This window comes from Plasmodium sp. gorilla clade G2 (genome assembly GCF_900097015.1).
Source record: "Plasmodium sp. gorilla clade G2 genome assembly, contig: PADLG01_00_1, whole genome shotgun sequence".
Classification (NCBI taxonomy): domain Eukaryota; phylum Apicomplexa; class Aconoidasida; order Haemosporida; family Plasmodiidae; genus Plasmodium; species Plasmodium adleri (nom. inval.).
The window spans coordinates 19,318-40,000 of NW_021628867.1; the positions used below are offsets into that span (position 1 = coordinate 19,318).

General features: G+C 19.4%; 4 protein-coding genes across 4 annotated transcripts in view; 1 reads left to right on the forward strand and 3 right to left on the reverse strand.

Moving 5' to 3' along the window:
* Nucleotides 1-499: 499 nt before the first annotated feature.
* On the reverse strand, nt 500-3,078 carry PADL01_0000700 (serine/threonine protein kinase, FIKK family; the record flags this gene model as incomplete). Its single annotated transcript, XM_028680395.1, has 3 exons — nt 500-580; nt 753-2,735; nt 2,878-3,078. 3 exons carry the CDS (start codon nt 3,076-3,078, stop codon nt 500-502), a joined length of 2,265 nt encoding a protein of 754 aa, XP_028541173.1.
* A 3,739-nt stretch (nt 3,079-6,817) lies between these two features.
* On the forward strand, nt 6,818-7,919 carry PADL01_0000800 (Plasmodium exported protein (PHISTb), unknown function; the record flags this gene model as incomplete). Its single annotated transcript, XM_028680396.1, has 2 exons — nt 6,818-7,006; nt 7,182-7,919. 2 exons carry the CDS (start codon nt 6,818-6,820, stop codon nt 7,917-7,919), a joined length of 927 nt encoding a protein of 308 aa, XP_028541174.1.
* Nucleotides 7,920-9,079: 1,160 nt separating this feature from the next.
* PADL01_0000900 (serine/threonine protein kinase, FIKK family, putative) lies at nt 9,080-11,017 on the reverse strand (the record flags this gene model as incomplete). The annotated part of the gene is made up of 3 exons (XM_028680397.1): nt 9,080-9,154; nt 9,267-10,802; nt 10,916-11,017. The coding sequence occupies 3 exons, from the start codon at nt 11,015-11,017 to the stop codon at nt 9,080-9,082; spliced, it is 1,713 nt and encodes a 570-aa protein (XP_028541175.1).
* Nucleotides 11,018-13,674: 2,657 nt separating this feature from the next.
* The window catches only part of PADL01_0001000 (surface-associated interspersed protein 4.2 (SURFIN 4.2), putative), a gene marked incomplete at both ends in the record, with an annotated part of 7,211 nt that continues 202 nt past the window's right edge, over nt 13,675-20,683 (reverse strand). Inside the window, 3 exon segments of the mRNA XM_028680398.1 lie at nt 13,675-17,275; nt 17,289-18,445; nt 18,582-20,683. The exon segment at nt 18,582-20,683 is cut by the window's right edge and continues 202 nt beyond it. Coding sequence (XP_028541176.1) covers nt 13,675-17,275; nt 17,289-18,445; nt 18,582-20,683 — 6,860 coding nt within the window.

Genomic DNA, 20,683 nt, shown 5'->3' on the forward strand with positions numbered 1-20,683 from the left:
TATATTATATAATTTTAAAAATATATAAATTAAAATGTTTTGATGAATGTCATATGAATAATAATAATAAAATAAAAAATTAAAAAAAAAATATATATAATTCATTGACAATAATAAAATATACTATTTAAAAAATATATATTAATTACAAAACAAAAACAAAACAAAACGAAAAAATAATATAAATAAGTAGGAAATGCTTTGACAAAAAAAAAAAAATAATAAAATAACACTTTTAATTAAAAATTATTCTATTTATAATAAAAAAAAAAAAAAATTCTTACCATATAAAAGGACATAAATTATTTCTATATATGTGTGTTCTTCCTTTTTAAGGTCGAAACATATATATATTATTATTTCTATGTAGTCCTAAACAATAAAATATTCCTTTTTAATTCTTTTTTTATTTTTTTTTGATATTGTATGTGTCAATCCTCATTCTTTTATATAAAGTCTCTTAATAATAAAAGATCAAATAATACTTGAAAAATAAAATTTAATCTTCACTAAACCACCAAGGATGTTCAGTTAATTCATTTAAATCTGTCTTCATTCTGCTTTCTAGTAATAATAATTTCTATAAAGGGAAAATATATATATAAACATATATATATATATATATATATATATATATATATGTATACACACATATATACATATAAATAATTTCATGTAAAATAAAACCAAACAAACCACCCATTATGTATATATAATATAAAACATTTTTATTATTTTTATATATATATTACGTTAATTATATCTTTGAGGCCTTTTGGCCATTGTTGGGCTAACTGAAATACATTTATATTCAAATCGTATTTTAAGAAATTATTAAATGTTTTATCATTTGGTGGGTCAGCTCGTTTCCATATATAACTTAAATTCCACATCCATATATAAAATATACCAAGCATATATTTATCTACACAGTGTACATCAAAATAATATTTTTTTCTTTCTTCTTGATCAGTAATAGATGATAAATATTCAAAAGGATGATCAACTTTTAAATTTATATGTTCTCTTATAATATCCCAACACTCTTTTGGAATACAAGGGATTTTTCCAACACACGGTTGATAAGATTGGAATAAATATAAATCATCTCCACTACCTTTAATATGTCTTAAATTACATGTATACAATGGAGCACATTTAGCTAGATCACATAAACGTAAATCACCATTATTTTCTATTAAAATATTTTCAGGTGATATATCAAGATGTGCCAATCCTGCATTATGGAATTTTATTAATAACTTTAAAAATTCAAACATAATTATTTTTTTATCTTCATTTCTTACACGCGTATCTTCATTTTCATTCCTTTTATTAATATATTGAAAAAGATCTTCACCAAATAATTCACAAACAAAAACAACATAACCATTCTTATTTTTATTTAATTGTTCTTTTAACATCTCATTAAATTTATTCAAATCACTATAAGCCTCAATATCTTCATCAACAACATCGTTTGCATTATTATCATCATTATGGTTATTTTTGTTATGGCTATTATTATCACATTTGTTGTTACTATCACATTTGTTGTTACTATCACATTTGTGATTATTATCACTCTTGTCATTACTATCACGTTGATCATTTTTATCATCTTGGTCATTACTATCACGTTTGTCATTACTATCACTTTTACGTTTACCATTACTCTTATGTTTACCATTACTCTTATGTTTACCATTACTCTTATATTTACTATTACTCTTATGCTTATTATCACTCTTATGATTATCTACATTTGTATTGTTATTGTCTACATTACATTTATGACATTCAGGCTCATATAATACCTTGTACAATTTTGGTATGAGTCCAGGATAATACTCGCTTAAATAAGCTGAGGTTACTCCTTCCATAATAAAATTTTCTCCATCTAATAAATATTCTCCTTCATGAGAATTCATCAGATTGTACTGTCTTACCCACACCTCTATAGGTATCTTTTTAATAAATAAATATACTTCTCCTTCTCCTTCACCTTTCTCATTATATGAAAAAACAGAAGCTTTAAACATTTCTTGAAGTCTATCTCCATCTTTTGAAAAACCTACAGTTGGAATAGATTCGAATTTCCAATCAGTATATTTCACATTATTTACACTTAATCTATTAGAACATCCTAATAATTTCGTCAAAGATTCTTTTCCTAATTTCCAGTTATAAAAAAGTTTATAATGCATATTTTCTACATCTTCTACCTTACAGTCATTATTTACATTTTTATAAGATTTTTCATTGTCTTTTATTTTATATTTGTTTTTTTCTTCACTAGGAAAATCTTCTTGTGCATCATAATATGTTTCTTCTTCTTTTACTACGCAGGGTTCAATTAATTCTTCAGTATAATAACAATCGTAAAATAGACTTCCATAGTCATACTCCACATCACTATCACTATATAAATCAGTATTTTCATGTGAACTACTTCCTCTACGACCAAAAATACTTTTTACACTTTTTTCTTTAGAACTCTTTGTCTTAGATTTATATTGAGACTTTCTTTTTTTTGTTTTACCACTAGAATAATTTTTTATTTCTTCCGAATTTTTTACGCTTTTGGTTTTTTCTTTAAACAAATTACTTGATCTACAACTTTCCGAATCATCGTTCAATTCATTTTTACCCCTTAAACTCTCTGATAAGTTTCTAATACAATAGTGTTGAATGTGTTTACTAGAACAATCATATTCATTATATATTACTTCATTCTAAAAAAATAAAAAAGGAAAAAATAAGTAAATATAAACACACACTCACATATAAATAAATATACATATATATATATATATATATATATATAATTATAAATTTTTTTTTTAATTTTATTTTCATCTATAATTAAGTACTCACCAATGGAATTACAAACAAATATAAAATGATAAAAAGAATAATACATCTTGGAAATAACAATTTTATAATATTATAACTATCATCTTTATTTTTAACTTGTTTCTTTTTTTTTATATTTATAAAAGAATTATCATATTTTTCATTTTTTGTATAAAACAACCCATTAGATTCAATAACCTTATATTTAGAAAAATAATTCATAATTATGATACTTAAAAAATTATATGCAACAAGTAATTATTATATATATATATATATATATTTTTGTTCCTACAAATAAGTTTTATAAAAAAACCTATTCTATAAAATTTTAATTATTATTTATAATATATTACTTTTAATTTTTTTTTTTTTTTATTGTTTCTACAAATAAGTTTTATAAAAAAGCTTGTTCTATAATATTTTATTTATTATTTATTATTTATTATTTTTAAATTGTTTATTTTTTTTTATCTTCATATACTACTTTTATATTATATACAATTCATGAAAATGTCCATATATATCAATTTTTGAATACATTCAAAATAAAAAAGATATATATTAATAATATATAAATATATAATAAATAAATAAATAAAAATATATCAAAATAACATTATAGATATTATATTGGCATTTTATTTTTTTCCCCCTTATTTATTTTATAATAATATTATTCCATTACACTTTCATAAATAATTATAAATTTTATTTATATTTTTCATATAGAATCATATTCTAATATAACAACTTTAAATATATATTAGATATATAAATTTTACTAATCACGTGAAAATACATTTTTCAAATATAAAAAAAGCACAAAAAAAAATATGTATATATAATATATATATTATTTATTTATATTTTTATTTTTTTTTTCTAATTTTCCATTCTCCCTATAATATATATAGATTAGAATGTACATAATTTGATATTGTAATTATCACATGCATAAAAAATAATTAGAAAAAGAAGTTATAGAGAATTATATTTTATTTCAACCTATAATATTTTTATGGGGAAATGAATGCAAGAAGTAATATAATTTTCTTCCTACTACTAAACATGCATTTCTATTCTTTTTATATGTACCTAATAAATAACAATTTCTTTCATAATGAACACTAAAATTAAGAATCTTTTTAAAATAAAAGAAATTATAATATATATATAATAATAAATATATTTATTATTATTTTATTTTTTTTTTTTTTTATCCGTTTTTTAGTTCCTGATTTGCTTTCTATATACAATTATATATATTATTTCTATATATTATTTAGAAATATATAATTTTCTTCTATAAATTATGTTTACCTTTATTTTGAATAATCTTTTTATTATATATATATTATATATTATTAAAATTTGAAAAAATATATATTCATTTATATATTATAATATATATATAAATATATATATATATATATATAATATTATTCTTTTATTATTATTTCTCGCATCTTTAAAAAACTTAAAAAAGCATAAGAAAATGAAACTAAAAAATATGATATAATAAAAACATAATATTATAAAATATCATAACTCTCGTCCGTAATATAATTTTAACTTTATATAAATATTTTATAGAACACCAATTACAAATATTTATACTTTTTTCATTCTTATATTTCTACATTTTTAGAACAATTTGTATTAATAAAATATTGAATATATATATATATATGTGTCCTTTAATAAAATTAAAAATTAAAAAATATATTATTATAATATATATAATATTATATATGCAGTAAATAAACCATTAGATATAACACTTTATATCATATATCTATTTTTATATAGTATTATAAATATAATTATGCATATAAAAAATAAATATTATATATATAAATACATATAATATATTCTTCTTAAAATATAATAATGATGAAGTAAAAAAAAAAAAAAAAAAAAATATAGAACCAAATATAATAATTTTTATATACTTACAACTAAACCCGTTCTTTATATATTCATTATATATATATATATATATATATATATATATATATATATATATATTTTTTTTTTTTTTTTTATTTTGCTTAAAAAAAAAAGAAATTTTAAATATATAAAAAATATATTTTAACGATTTATAAAAATATATTTCCATGGACTTTTTAAAATTTTTAAAATAGTACAAAAAAAAAAAAAAAAAAAAAAAAAAAAAAAAAAAATTTATATATATTATATATATAAAAATATATATATATATATATATAAATTGTTCATATTATATATATAATATAATAATATATAAATATTATATATATTTCAGAATCAGGATTTTTTTTATATATATTCCGTTGTACTTTTTTTTTTTTTTTTTTTTTTTTTTTCGCGAATCTTGAAAAAGATATTAAGAAACCATAATAAAAAAAAATATATCGCAATAAATATTTTAAATTTTGTTTATTAAAAAAATATAATAACAAAATATATTTTTTTTTAGCGATTTAAAAGAATGGTATTTAAAAAAAAAAAAATAACAAATACAAATAAAATAAAATAAAAAATATATATCCTTTTAAATACTAATATTTATTTATATGTCAACTAGCTATTTTTGTATTTACGTACTATAATTATATTATAAAAAAATAAAATATAAATAATTATTATATATAATATTATAAACATATTGTTACCAAAAAACGTATCCTTTTATATTATATTTTATATAAAGAATAATAATATTTTATACTATAATATTATAACAATATAAATATACATCCATAAACAAAAAACAACTTCATATTATATAAAGATATTTGTATATATTATTCTTACATAATAAAATAAATACCAACCTTTTTATTTATAAGGTTTTGTAACCATTGTGATTATATGGTATATCATATATAACATCATATGCTCTTGCTTTTTCGTAATACTATTAAGAAATATAAATATTCAAAAAATATATATATATTTATAATTCAATTTTTGACTTTATATTATTAAAAAAATACGTACAAGTATAAGTCCTTTTATATAAAATATTATTTTTAAAATAAAAAAATCATTCAAAAAATATATATATTCTTTTTATAATATTTAAAAAACAAACAAAAAAAAAAAAAAAAATAACCAAAAGATATAAAAATATTCTTTATATTAAAAAAATATAACATCAAATATTTATATAAAAAAAAAAGAAAAAAAAAATTTATATTTTTATTTTTTTAATTTTTATTTAAAAAAAAAAAAAATAAATAAATAAAATATAATTTTTTTTTAACATAAAAATAATTATTATATTATTTTATAAAAAAAAAAATATTTTTTTTTTTTATTCTTATTTACAACTTTTATATCTGTATTTCAACTTCTTTTTATTTTTAATACAATCTATTTAATTAGGTAATAATAAAAAAAAAAAAAAAAAAAAAAAAAAAAAATAAATAAATAAAAAAAAAAAAAAAATTATGTATATATATATATTTTATATATGTATAATATTATAAGTAATCATAATATAATATATATATATATATATATATATATATATATATATATGTATGTATGTAGAGAGAATAACCATATATTAAAATAATTTAATATGAGAAAATACATATATAGAATTATATATAAAATACTACGCATACTCCATCTATATAAAAAATACATTTTACAAAAGATGCATACATATATATATAATATAATTTACATTAATATATATTATGATTTCTAAATATATAATAATTAAATAAATATATTATATATATAATATTATATGTATACATATTACTACCTTTAATTTTTTATTTTTTTATTTTTTTATAATGTTAATGAAACGTTAATTTAAAATACATATTCTGAGGGAAACCTTTGAATTGAATACATTATATATAATACATAATATAATAATATATTATACATGTTTATATATATATTTTATCTTTTTACTTTTATTTTTTTATATGTTTAGTAGATAATAATCTTCCTTAAAATGAGATTTTTTAACGGATCAAGTTTTTCTACCAACAACGGATTTATGGATAGCAAGAATCTTAAGAACTCCTCAATATTTTCTTTTGATGAAGAGGAAAAAAAAACTGCAAGCAGGAGTTTTTTAAGTTCATTATTATCTAAACGTATGGTTATACCTATGTTGGGTGTTCTCTATGTTGTCTTATTGGTAAAATTATATGTACAAACTGTAAAAAAATATATACATAAAAATATATATATATAAATATATACACAAATATATACATATATATATATATATATATATATATATATTGTGCCTCTTATGGTTGTATAGTACAAAAATAATTTTATATTTTTAATTTTTTCGTTTTTCTTTTTAGAATGTATGCTTACAGAATGGTAATACATCCTCAAATATACAATTCCATAAGAACGTAGGAAGAAGAATTTTATCAGAAGGACAATCTACAGATGAATATAGTGAATCCAGTTCTGAATATGTTGAAAATCCAGTTATAGGTAGTACTTTTATGTTACCAAATGAAAATCCATTAAATAGCATTGGTAATTTATTTCAAGCAGATAAATATAATGTATTAGAAGATACTCAAAAACTAATTGAAGATTTAAATAAATTTAAATATAACAGTAACTATAGTACAATCCCACATGCTGAAAAATATAATCCTGTTGATTATAACAAAGCTGATTATGTATTAGATAAATATATTGATAACTTAGGTTACTGCAAAGGAGATACTATTAAAGCTATGCAAATTATATGGGAAGCTACTATGAACAATGAAAGAAGAAAATTTGCTTCTACTAAACGTAGCATGTACAGATATTATGACGATTTAAGACGTAAAAGAATAATAAAAAATGATAATTATGCAAGCAAATTAAATAGATGTAATAAAATTATAGAAAATGCACAAAAACAAATTGAATCTCATTTAAATGATATGTTCAATAAATGGTTTAGACAAAAAAGTTTATTCTTAGATGATTTCAATAGATTAATTACTGCATGCAGAATCGGATGGAAAACTGTATCTAATGCTGTACAACACCAATGTGATACCACAATGCGTAGTAAAGATTTTGTTGATTTATAAACAAAAAATTAAAATAAATAAAAGAAAATCAAAAATTATTATATAAGCAATATATATGTATTTATTATAGGTATACATATTAATAGTTTTTTTTTTTTTTATAACATAAAATTTTAGTACTATTTTTTGTTACATTTAGTGGATATCTTAATATATATATATATATATATATATATATATATATATATATATTTATAAAATAATTCCTTTTATATACACATATTTTTTTTTTTTTATTACTATTAACGATAAACCATTATAATTATGTATAAATGAGATATATAGAACAAAAAAAAAAAAAAAAAAAAAGAAAAAAGAAAACACCAGTTTACAATAATTATTATTTAGAATTTTATGAAATAAAAGGTATAAAATTATAAATAAATAAATATATATATATATATATATATATATATATATATATATTCATTATATACATTAAGTATCATACCAGTTCTGTATTATTACGTTTTACCTACATTTAATGTCTATTATAAGACACTTAAAAAATTCATCACATATTAATAAACGTTTTTCCTTCAACAATTAAAATTAATACAAAGAAAATATTATATATATATATATTATACCATAAAAGTTTTATTTTATAAACACGTTAATTAATTTAATTACAAATAATGTTCGTCACAAAAAAAAAAAAAAAAAAAAAAAAAAAAAATTTCTTCATAAACTTTAATAATATTTATAATTTTATAATAATATGTAAGATATTTTAATTAAATATACAAAAAAAAATTAAAAACAATAGACAATAAATTATAAACAATAGACAATACATGATAAATAATAAATAATTTATATATATATTAAAAAAAAAAATTTTAATTAATAAAAAATTTAATACAAATTAATAAATGAAAATTAAAACAACTTTATAAGGTTATAAAATTAAACATTATGAATTTAGGATAATAATAATAAAAATGTAATTTTATGAATACTTAAAATATATATATTTATGTTCTTCACATTTTTTTTATTTTATTGTGTAAGTCAAAAAAAAATATGGATTAAAGAATTCCATTTGTTAATTACTGAATTAATTGTATATAATCTAATTAATGTACAAAAAAAAGTTTACAAATACAAATAAATAAATGTAAAATATATATATATATATATATTTATTTATTATTTGTTCATCTAAACCACCAAGGATGATTACATAATTCCTTCAGGTTTAATTTCTCACGATTTTCCAAGGATAATAATTGCTACAAAAAGAAAAATATATATATACATATATGTGTGAAGAGTTAAATTTATTTATTTATCTATTTATTTATTTATCCATTTATCTATTCATTTGTACATTTTCCTTCTTACGTTTATTATATCCTTTAGATCATCCGGCCAGTGAAATGTGAATTCAAAATTATAAAGATCCATTCCACATTTTACAAAATTCCTAAATGTTCTATCATTAAATGAATCTGCAGATTCCCATATATAGCTATTATTCCATATCCAAATAAAAAATACTCCTAACATAAATTTATCAGCATTGGTTACATTATAATAGAAACGTTTTCTTTCTTCTTGATTAGTAATAGATTTTAGATATTCATAAGGGTCATTAATTTTTAAACTTTCATGTATTCGAACAATATTCCAACATTCTGGTGGAAGTAAAGGAATCTTCGATATACATGGTTGATAAGATTCATAATAACGTAAACATTTTTTACCTTTTACATGTCTATTATTATAAGTATATATAGGAGCAGTATTTGCAAAATCACATAACCTTAACTCATAATCCTTACCTATTAATATATTTTCTGGAGATAAATCTAAATGACTTAATCCAGTTTCATGTAATTTTGTTAATAATTTTAAACTTTCATGTAAAATCTTTTTTTTCTCTTGTGTCCTATTACCTAGAAAACCTAACATTCTTCTTTTCTGTACATATTTATAAATATCTTCCCCATATAATTCAGAGATTATAATAATATTTGCCTTTTTATTAAATCGTAATTGATATTTCAACATATGATTTAACTTTTTCAAATTATTATATTTACCTCTAGAAAAACAAGAATCTACATTATTATCATTATTATTATCACATGTCTCATATAATATACCATAAAATTTTGGAGCAATACCTGGATAATATTTATTTAAAAATGCTAATGAAATAGCTTCCATAACAAAATTCTCTTCACTTAATAAATATTCTCCTTTATGTTCATTTAATATATTAAATTGTCGAACCCACACAGATGCAGGTACTATTTTAATAAATAATTTCACACTTGAACTTTTACCATTCTTTGATTTTACTTCAGTTTTAAATACTTTTTGAATCCTACGATTGTTTTGTGAATAACCTATATCCGATATTGTATTTAATTCCCAATCTTTATAATTTATACCATTAATACTAAAATCTGCTGTACTATTTATCATTTTACCTAAAATATTTTTTCCTAGTTTCCAATTATATACAACCTTTTCATCTTCATTTCTATTATATGAACATGTTATAAACTTTTTTATTTTATATTTCCATGTTGTATTATCACATAACTTTATATTTTCTAAATTAACAATATTTTCATTTTCATTATAAGATCTGTTCTCTTTATTATTATAATTTTCTCTTAAGGATATACATCTTTCACATTCTTCTTTTTCCACACTTACATTATTCTCTTTATTTCTTTTTTTCTTATTAAATTTATCATCTTTATATTTTGCTTTAGTTTTTTCCTTATTATATTTATGATACTTATCATATAATTTCCTTTCACCCCTATCATTATTATCACTACATACTTCGGATAAATGTCTATGATATCTAACATACCAATCTAGTTTTATTATTTCTATTCTTGGTTCAAATATATTGAAGCTCTAAAAAAAAAAAATAAAATAAAATAAAATAAAATAAAAATATAATTAATACGAGCAGCTTCAACAGCACATTAAATATATATATATATATATATTTTTTATTTTATCATTACCATTAAAAAGCAACATATAAACACCAAAACTGATAATATACATTTTTTACACGCAACCCATTTTAAGAATAGTATTATTTCTTCCCTTGTTTTTTTCTTCATTTTCTTTTTTCTTTTATTTTAATAACGGACAAAAACAAACACAAAACAAACAAAAAAAAAAAAAAAATAAATAAATAAATATATATATATATATAGTGATAACCCTAATAGGGTTAAAAAAATATTTATGTTCACCTTAATAATTAAGGTTTAATTTGTAATTCAAAAAAAAAAAAAAAAAAAAAAAAAAAAAAAAAAAAAACCCAAAGTTATATTTTTTCACAAACGCATCTCTCCATATATTCTTAAAAAAATAATATTAAGAATAAATATATAAAAGAGAATAAAAAAAAAAAAAAGCTATTCTAAGTAAATATAATATACAAAAATAAATATATGATCATATAGATTATAAATATATATATATATATATATATATATATATTATTTCATGTTGTAGAAACAAGAAAAAATTAAAATAACTCTTAAAAAAAAAAAACGGAATTTAAAACAAATCTAATATTCTTTTTAATTTACAATTATGAAATCATGATTTAATTAAGAAGGACCAAATTTTCTTTCTTTTTTTTTTTCCATACATGCTATACATTCATTTTTTAAAATATTATATTTTCCACTTTAGGATAAATAAATTTTAATAATATATACATACAGAAAAAAAAAAAAAAAGAAAAAGAAAATTTAATAATTAATATATTATAACAAAATATATGATATTATTTATATGTATATTCAAAAAAAAAAAATTATTAATTCTTATAAAATATATTAAAAATTAAATAAAAATATATATATATTTTACAAAACAGTTGGATATTAATATTATGTATTAGGAATAATATATATAATATATTAAAATAATAACAATACAAACAAAATTTAATATGTAATTATTCTGATATATATATGTATTTCTTAATATATTTTTATTTATATATATACATATCATATTTTATATAAAGACATACACAATTAAAACAAATACATTTATATAAAATATATATAATATTATACATATTTTTATTTCATAATACAATCATTTTATGAAATAAAATAAATATATTGAATTATTTTATTATTATTATTTTTTTTTTTATAATTATAAATATAACATATATATGTTATATTTATTCCTTATTAAAAAGGAGTATTATATATACATAATATATATATTATCCATATAAATAAAATATATATTTATTTTATATATATAAATACGTTCAATATTATGACAAAAATGTACCATACGTATATACATATTAATATATATTTAGAATAGAATATATAGAAAAAAATATATATATTAATAACTCTAAAATAATTATTTTATTAAATTCATAAAAAAAAATTAATATTTAAAAATAAATACCATATATAAATATATAATATTATTTACAATATATATAAACGTATGCATTTTTATTTTTTTTTTTTTATATATATATTATAATAAAATATATCATGTAGAACATAAAAAAAAAAAAAAAAAAAAAAAAAAATACACTTTATTTGTTTTATATTTATTAATATAAATATTTTTATATATTACATATATTTTGTATTTGTCATAATAATAAGAAATATATTTTACGTACATATAAATAATATTTTATTAAAAGTATTATATTAGCTCAATATATAAAAATATATATATATATTTTTTTTTTAATAGAACAAAGTTCTCAAAATTTTTTTTCTTTATTTTTATTCAAAACATACATAGAAACAACAAAAAAATAAAATAGAATAATATAAAATAAAATAATATGATGATTTTAACAAATATAATAATAAAGAAAATATTTATATATTTATTTATATATATTAAATATTATTCATATATATATTTTTTGGTTCTTTTTTTTAAATAAATATATATATATATATATATTTATATATATATATATATAATAAAATAATGTTTATATTTTAAAACATGCATATATTTATTTATATAAGGCTACCTCTAATTTTTAAAAAGTATATAAAATTTTTTTTAATATGTATTTTTTTTTTTTTTTTTAAATATATAATATTTTCTAACGAATATTTTATTATTATTATATAATATATATAAATATGATATATTTTTATATATATTTATTTATATTTATGTAGGACCAAATTTTTATTTTATGTATGATTATATATATAATAGAATGAACAAGTTATTTTATGAAATGTTCAAAAATTACAACCATAATAAATATATTATTATCATTATTTTTTTTTTTATATATGTTTCCCTTTTTAATTTAATATTAAAAATATTTATTATTATAAAAATAAAATTAAATTTATCAAGCATTAATAAAGAATATATTATATTTATGTATATTTTATTTAAAAAAAAAAAAAAAAAAAAAAAAAAAAAAAAGGAAACCATTATATATATATACATATATACATTCCTAGTTGTATACAAAAATGTATACTTGACAAAAAAAAAATAAAAATAAAAGATATAATAAAATTGTAAAGACAAAAACGATGAAACGTGTTAAAAATTATATACTTATAAAATATATATATTTATATATATATATATATATATATATATATATATATATATAACATCACGAATTAGCAAGTACATTATTTGAAATTATAAGTAACATATATAATGTATTTATAATTGTAATTATACCCTTACTATAATATTATAATAATAAAAAATATATACATATATTTATATTTTAGTTGTGTTTTTTTTCTATATTTTTCTTTTTATCTCTAGGTTTTATATAAGATCTCATGCAACCATTGTTGTTATTCCTATCATCCATATTCTCTTTAAAGTCATAATTTTTTTGTCCCGTATGTGTATTAAATTTAGTATGATCTTTTTCATTCTTTAATAAATATATATCATCACTATACCTTTTTTCAACATTCTCTTGTATTTCTTGATATATACTTTTCCCCCCTTCACAATTTTTATGCAATCCAAAGAATTTATTGATATGATCATTAGTGTTCATATAATTTATCATATTCTCTTTCATATTTTTATGTTTCCACATTTTATTCTCCTCATTTAATAATGACACGTTTGATTTTTTGCATTCATCTCCTTGTAAAATGGTTTTATCTATATAATTAGTTTTACTACTTTCTCCTTCTTCTATTTTTAATTCATTAATATTTTTATCAGATTCTATTTTGTCCTCCCCTTTATAATTTAAAGGCTTATGTCTATCCATTATTTCCATATGAATTTCTGCTAAAAATACTTTTTTCATATTTTTTTTTTTCATATAATTTTTTTCGTTATTATTTTCGTTTTTTTTACAATCTGATGAATTCACAATTTTATTATTTTCTGCACCGACCAAAATTTGTTCCTCTTCTTGATTTGATTGATTTATATGTTTAACATTTTTATCAATCCATTGTCTCCATATTTCTTTTTGTTTTTCTAAATAATAATTTTGTATTCCTTCTACAGTATTTTCACCATCTCTTTTTCCAATCTCAGGATTACATTTCATATTTTCATTCATTATATTTGTATTTGTATTATTATAAATAGATTTTTCATCAAGTGATATATTACTTTTCATTTCAGATTCTTTTTTATTTATTATATTAATATTTTTATCAATATATTCTTTTTTAGATAGATCATTCATATTATTATATTCTTCATATATATTTGTTAATATATCCCTCTTCTTTTTGTCTTCATTTTCTAACCATATCTTATCTAAATCTTTCCTTTGCCTTTTAAATAAATCATTTTGCATCATATATAAATATTCATTCTTATCATTTTTACAATCATTTTTTAAAGATTCAAAACATTTTTCTTTTTTCCGATCATATATATAAAAGTCTTTTTCATTCTTTGATATATATTTTTCCTTCATTTCTAAAATTAGGTCCAACATATTCATTTTAGTTTTCTCATCTTTCTCTTTCTTTATTTCTTCTATAAATGAATTTAAAAATATTTCTTTATTATATCTACCTTCATCTTTTTTACATTCTTCTAATATCATCATATATATACACATCCATATATTCATTATCAAATTATCTTTATAATTTACATCTAGTTCTTTATTTTTTATTTTGGAGATATCATTTATATTTGAATACATTATCATATCATCTTGTTCGTCTTTTTCAAATTCAATTATAATATCTTTGAACCATTTTTGGTTTTTATATATTTGTATATTTTTTTCTTGTTTTTTTAACCATCTTTTCCACACGATTTTTTCATTTTGGATTAATATATCATTATTATTATTTTTGTTGTTGTTATTGTTGTTGTTGCTGTCGTTGTTATTATTTATTATTTTTTTTTTTTCTTCATCTTTTATAAATGTTTCTATTTCTTCTTCTTTTATATATATACCCTGTTCTTTTATCCATTCAATCTTTAATTCTTCAAACCATTTTTCATATTTCCATTTTTCCATTATATATCTTTTCCTTTCTATCCATTGATTCCACAAAAAAATTTGTTCTAGGTAGCCATTATTATCATCATTTGTATTTTTATTTTTTATTATTATTTCTTCAATACATAAATTCTTTTGTTTTTTGAATTGCATTTGTATATATTCTTCTAAAGCAATTTTTAAAAACTCCCATTTGTTCTCTTCCCATTCTTTTTTTTTAATTTCATTTACCCTTTCCATATATATTTCTATAATCCTTTTAATATAAGAATGATTATTTTGATATATACACTTATTATCCTCACTTGAATGTTCCTCATTTATGATATTCTTCTTTTTTTTAATATGTAAATTTTCATTTCTCATATAATTATATCTTCTATTAAATACCTTTTTTTTATTGTTATTGTCATAATCATTCAAATTTATAGCTATTTTTAACCAGTCAGTTTGATTATCATCATCTATCCAACTTATTTCTATATCTTCCCAATATTTTTTTAACAAACTTCTTTGAATTTCTAACATATAATTATTTATTATATTAATTTGTGTCAGGTCCAAATTTCCTTTTTCTATATCAACAAAGATTTTTTTACATTCACCTTCTTTCCATGCTTTTTTTAAATTATCAAACCATTTTTCTTGTTTCCATTCATTCAATTTTGTATTTTCATATCCTAATTTTATATCTTTTTTTATATTATTCAATATATGTAACATTTCTCTATTTTTTTCACAAGCTTCTTCTTTTTTCAACTCATTTATATATGTATTAACAAAATTTTCTTTATTCATGAAACATTCTTCCTCCTTAAAATCTTCGATTACCATCATATGTATTTCAATAAATAATTTTGTTATCAGCTTTTTCTTTTCCATGTCATCCATTTTATCATTTCTATCACTTTTCAAATCATCTTTATCTTTTTCATATTTATTCATTAATAAATTAAACCATTCTTCATTTTCCAAATCATCAAGATGATATAAATGTTTTGCAATCCATTTTCTCCATATATATTTTTGTCTTTCTAACATAGGGTTTATACATTTATCACTTTCTTTATTTTTCAAAAAAAATAATTTCTGATCATATCTATTCATTTCATCTTTCCAATTTTTTTTTAATTTATGAAACCATTCTTCTTTATTCCATTTTTGTAGCATATATTTATTTCGTTTAATCCATTGAAGCCATATAATTTTTTGTCTCTCTAACATGAGAATATCTTCAATATTTTCACTTTGTTCAATAGGTAATTCATCATTTATATTATTCATGTCTTCATTATCTTTCTTAATAAATTCTTCTAAACAGATTTGTAAAAAATCTCCTCGACTTTCTTCCCATTCATCCTTTTTATATTCATTCATTACTTCCATATATATCTCAATGATAGTTTTCCATTTTACTTTTTTTTCCATTAATACTAATTTATTTTTATCAATTATATTTTCACCTATATGTTCATATTCATATTCATCATGTAACCATTTCTCATTAATATTTTTCCAATGTATTTGAGGTATATCTTTTTTTACTTTCAATAAAGGCTCATGTATTATATTTTCATATCTATTCATGGCATTTTCTTTTTTAATTATAAAATTATTTTTTATATATCCCCTTTCATAATCATTCCATTCATTCTTTAAATCTAAGAACCATTTTTCTCCTTCCCATTTATTTCTTTCATTCGTTTGGATCATATTATTTTCCTTTTTCATTTCAATCAAAATGTCAAGTTTTTGAAGTCTGTTTTTTACATTTACTTCATTTGCTTTTTCTAATTTGTCTATATAATTATCTAATAATAAATTCTTAATACGTATATATTCATCCTTTTTATATTCTTCTAATATCATCATATGTATCTGAATCCATATTTTAGTCAACAACTTTTTTTTCTGTTTTTGCTTCTACATCAAAACAAGTGGATGAAATTAATTTCTCTTTATCATCATATTGAACACTTTCATCATGTTTGTCATTTTTATTTTTTATATGATTAATAATTTTATATCTATTTTTATTTAAATAATATTCTTCCTTTTCATATTCTTCCATCATTTTTTTAAACCATGCTTCAATTATATCATCATCTATGTGTTGTACATATCTTGCAACCCATCTTCTCCATATAATTTTCTGTTTTTCTAAATAAATATTTCGTTTTTCCTTCTCACTAGGTAACGTTATTTCTATATCACTCTCTGTCTTTTCATAATTTTTTATTTCATTTATCCATTCATTTTTTAAATTATAAAACCATTCTTCTTTTTTCCACTTTTCAAGCATATATCTATGTCTCTCTATCCATTTATTCCATAACATATTTTGATTTTCTAATACATTCGTTTCAACAATTACATTATTATTTAATTTTTTGTATTCATTTTCTTTTTTCATAAACTCATCTAAACATATTTCTAAAAAATCCCCTTTGGATTCTTCCCATTCGTTTTTCTTACATTTTTCTATTACTTTCATTTCTATCTCAATTATGGTTTTCCACATCCACTCCTCCTTTTTTATAGGAACTTCTCTATTTACTTCTGTGCCTTCCACTTTTATGAGTACATCATCAAAGAGTTCTTTAGATAATATATCACTTTTGGGTTCATCCAAATATACATCGTCATTTTGGTGGTCTATATGTAAATAATCATGTTGATCAGGAAACTGTTCAAGAATATGTTGATCTGAAAAATGTTCAAGAATATGTTCATCATCAAAATGTTCACCTTTACAATCATCATCAAAATGTATATCCCCATTTTCATCATCTATATGTAACTCTTCAATTCCTTCTCTCAAGTACATTTCATTTTCCTCTACTTTAATATATTTATCTTCTACATATATTTTATCATCATAATTATTAAATTCTTTTTTATAAATTACTTTATTTATTTCATCCTCCACATTAACATCAATAGCTATCATCCGTTTTTCTGATCTCCTTTTTGGCTTTCTTCTTTCATCCATCATTTCTTTTACTTTTTTTATTTTTTTCTTCTTCCCTTGAACAAGTATTGTACCAAAAGGATTCATCTACAAAAATAATAAATAAAAATAAATTATATAACATGTCATTATATAATTCGTTATATTTAAAATAACAAAAAACATTATTACATAATAATAATATATTATTTAATAAATATATACTATTCTTATATACTATTACCTTATTAAATGCCAAAAACATAAAAAGAAATACAAATGTTACTAATGCAACTGGAAGAGATGATATCATTGATGTTACTCCTTTTGATAAAATCCCTCCTTTTTCATTACTCACGACTTGAGTTTCACCACCTTTACCTTTAATTGTGGGAATTACTTTACTTTGATTAAAACCATTTTTAGATGAACCAGTTAAATATGTTTCAGTTCCTTGTTCACTATTTCTTTCACCTTTTTCACTAGTCAAACCTAACATTGAATATATTGATGAACTCCTAATACCAACACTATTTGAATTCATTTGTAAAGGGGAACTCCCATATGCTTTAGGACCAACAGTACTAGTTGATAATTTCAAAACTTCATTTTCCTTACTTTGACCTTGATTACGTGAAACTTTATCACTACTAGTAATAAAAATATGTCTCAAAAAATTCAGTGCACCACTAAACTTTTGGGATAAAGGTGAATATAATCCGAATAACGTGTCTTGATCAGAGAAATCCATAGTTGTAGATAAAATTCCATACTTATTTTCTGAAGTAGATGTATCATTATATTGAGAGGAAGAATGACTATGCCTTTCAATTATTGATGTACCTGCTTGATTAATTTCTTCTACTTCTTCATGTTCATGTATTATATCAGAATTATCCTCATCTGAAACTTCTTCCTCAGGTATTAAAATATCGAAATCTAAATTTCCGCTATCAGAAAATATATTATTACCACCAAAATAGTTCGACCTTAAGCGTTCTATGTTGGAGCTTCCTTCTAAACCAGAATGTTCCTCCGTTGATAAACCTTTCAGTACTCTAACAGGTATTTGACTTGCATCAACACATGTTTCATCTTCCGGATCACAAGCAGCAGCTACTTCTTCTTCATTTTCAACTACACCATTATCTATTCTTACAGAACCTTCCAGAATATCAACATTCTGTGCACTCATATTAACATCATTATTTTCCCCCTCCCCATTATGAGAATTTTCTTCATGGGAATAACTTAATTGATCACTAGCATATACATTATAAGAATTTTCTCCGGTATCTAATACAGGTAGAGCAGCAGGGTTTTGAATTTCGTTCCTGCTATTGTCCTTATCAGTTGAATAAAAAACAGAATCAGTACTACCATAATCATTAGATATAGAATAATCAAATTTTTTTTTGCAACTACGTTCTGATTTATTAATTCCATCCTTTAATAAAAAATATTTATCTTCTGTACAATCAACTTCAATATAATTAGAAGAAGGGTTTTTATATGTATCATAACTCTTACTAGTTTTTTTAACTGGAGGACTAGTAATCTGACTATTTCCACGACCTCTCCTTTCGACATCATTTGATACATTCTTAAGATGAACACGATTTTCTTTTTTAATAGAACGCTCTTTAGGAGAACTTGTCTGAGGACCTTTATCAGATATTTTTTCACCAGATTTTTTATCACTTCCAGGTTTAGGAGGAACCTTTTTTCGTCCAGATCCATTACGAGCTATAGTACTTCCAACAGTAGTTTTACTTACAGTATTACTTTCACTCGCCATTTCTACAATAGCCGAATTATCCTCCTTTTTTAAATTAATGCTTTTACTCTTTTTACTTAGAGCATCCTCTTTACCACTAGCTCCAACTGATTCATTTCCTGGACGTCTTCTTTTAACTTTAGGATTTTTACTTCTAGCCTCCTCCTTATTTTTTTTCATAACCTCACATGATATATTAGCGAATAAATTACCCACATCATTAAGATCACAAGTTTCACTAACTTTTAATAAGTGTTTATTTTCTTCTTTTTTGCTTAATTTTTCATATTGTTCTAAAATTTTTTCTTTTTTTTTATTTATCCAGATATTAAAATTTATACATAAATCTTCCTCATAATCTTTTTTATCTATATTTTTTAACTTGCGTGTTTTTTCTTCACAAAAATTTTCTAACGTTTGAGTCATATCCCTATATTCTTTATCGTAATTATGTTCTTTTCTAATACATTTACAATTAGTAGAATTTTTCATAAGTGTCGGTAAATTCTTGTCAACATTTTTTTCCCAAATACTTCTACGAACATCAATCGGGATTTTTACTAAATCGT